Genomic DNA, 2,105 nt, shown 5'->3' with positions numbered 1-2,105 from the left:
TGTTCAAAGCACTGTCTGGATTGTGAGCCAAAGGCTAGGATGCCTAAGGAGACTGCATTTTTGGTTTCTAGTTAACCAATGTGGTGAAACAGAACTTTACATTGGTTGCTGGCTTGGTATAATCTAATGATAGAGTAATTACCAGTCTGGGGTGAGTCTACCCCATTTCTCAGCAGAATTTTGCATCCTCAGCTGTGTCTCACTGGAAAAGGGGGCAGGGCCTTGGTAGAACAGGCTCAGGGCCTCAGGGTTCCAGTTAAAAGCAATTAGAAAGGTGGGAACCCTATGAGTTAATGAGTTGTACACAGACCAATTCCCCAGTCTCTCATGCTCACACAGCCCACTAAGGCCAGGAAAGGATTCAATGTCAGTTTGACTGTCCAGTCAGTGATTCAGGGAAGAGAGCCCAGCACCATCTCACCACACAGCTCTGCATGGAGGTCAGTCTGAGAGCCAGAGCACCAGGAGAAAAATTTAGATGTCTTTATGAATAAAGAGCTGGAGCAGCCTGTCCCGGACTTGTTTGGTCCTCACGCCGTAGATGATGGGGTTTAGCATGGGGGGCACCAGGATGTTCAAGTTGCCAATGAGAACATGGAAATGCAGGGCCACATTCTGGCCAAACCGGTATGTGAGGGAGGAGAAGAGAGATGGGACGTAAAAGGTTAAGATGGCACAGAGGTGGGAGATGCAGGTCCCAAAAGTCTTGAGCCGGGCGTCCTTTGTGGGGAGGCGGAAGATAGCCCTGAGGATCTGGGTATAGGACAATGCAACAAAAAACATATCCAGACCCTTCACACAGAATAGCACAAAGAGGCCATAGTAACTACTGATGCGGGTATCGGCGCAAGCCAGCTTCACCACAGCTATATGCGCGCAGTACGTATCGGGGATGATGTTGGTTTCGCAATACGGCCACTGCCTCACCAGGAGGAGATAGGGCAGTGTGAGCATGCCACCACGCAGAACCACAGCCAGGCCGATCTTGGCCACCATGGGGTTTGTCAGGATGGTGGAATGTCTCAGGGGATGGCAGATGGCCACGTAGCGGTCAAAACCCATGGCCGCGAGGATCCCAGACTCCATCACTAAGAACGAGTGAATGAAGTACATCTGGGTGAGGCAGGCACTGAAATCTATCTCCCTCGAATTGAACCAGAAGATGCTCAGCATTTTGGGCAGCATGGATGTAGGCAGGACCAGGTCGGTGACAGCCAGCATGCAGAGGAAATAGGACATGGGGGCATGGAGGCTCCGCTCCCTCTTCACGACGAATAGGATGGTGAAGTTCCCCAAGATAGCTATGGTGTACATGGTGCAGAAGGGGATGGAAATCCAGACATGGGCTGCCTCCAGGCCGGAAATGCCCAGCAGGATGAAGGTGGAGGGGTTGGTGAAGTGAGTTGTGTTGGAATCTGACATGGAGTAGGGGAGAAGGTGTCCAACTATGAGGCAGAACGGTGTCTCCTGCATGTATTGTACATTCCTCTGACTTTGTGGATGTGCCCAGGGTCTAGGGTGATGGTCACAGTACAAATGCCTGGATGGAGAGACAATGTTAATATGAGACATTACATGCACTACTGAGTACTGTTCTCATGGGTGTAGGAAATTGGTCACTATTCAGATAAATGAATTATGAACAAGTGACCCTACTAATGCCAATTCCACTTTTTATGATGCTCAAAATCTAAGAGTGAAAAAGAAAAAAAAGCTTTGAGGAAACATGTACCAGAGGGAAACATCCCAACTAGAACTCACCTCATGGAAAAGACCTGAGCATCATTGATAGCAGCTCCATGGAAACAGTTGCTTATTCACAGCAGTGGCCAAAACAAAGACAAGGTTCGGATGCCTAAGGAATGGGATGGAGAATATCCTGCTCTGGACACGCACTCAGTTGTGGACACTCAGTCTCTATAAAGTGTATAGCAGACAGAAAGTGGATTTCTGAGACAGGCTATGAGAATGGGGGAGGCTGCCATATGCCGACAGACTGAAAAGTCTGGGAGTGTTGAGTATAGAGAAGAGACAAAGAAAACGGGGCATATGATAGAGGAGCAGAAAATAAAGAACAAACTGATTACATTCAAATAGACAAACAC

At 48.6% G+C, this 2,105-nt stretch overlaps 1 protein-coding gene across 1 annotated transcript; it reads right to left on the bottom strand.

The window, feature by feature from the left end:
* Positions 1-474: 474 nt before the first annotated feature.
* On the bottom strand, positions 475-1,473 carry LOC144278081 (olfactory receptor 52R1-like). Its single transcript, XM_077839246.1, has one exon. The coding sequence runs from the start codon at positions 1,471-1,473 to the stop codon at positions 475-477; it is 999 nt and encodes a 332-aa protein (XP_077695372.1).
* Positions 1,474-2,105: the final 632 nt, after the last annotated feature.

This window comes from Eretmochelys imbricata, chromosome 1 (genome assembly GCF_965152235.1).
Source record: "Eretmochelys imbricata isolate rEreImb1 chromosome 1, rEreImb1.hap1, whole genome shotgun sequence".
NCBI classification, from domain to species: Eukaryota; Metazoa; Chordata; order Testudines; family Cheloniidae; genus Eretmochelys; species Eretmochelys imbricata.
The sequence above is the reverse complement of the archived record's forward strand: the minus strand, read 5'-3'. Positions and strand labels throughout refer to the sequence as shown.

Bases quoted from the DNA above. Each gene is read 5' to 3' on its own strand.
- LOC144278081 (XM_077839246.1), bottom strand. From the start codon at position 1,473: ATGCAGGAGACACCGTTCTGCCTCATAGTTGGACACCTTCTCCCCTAC.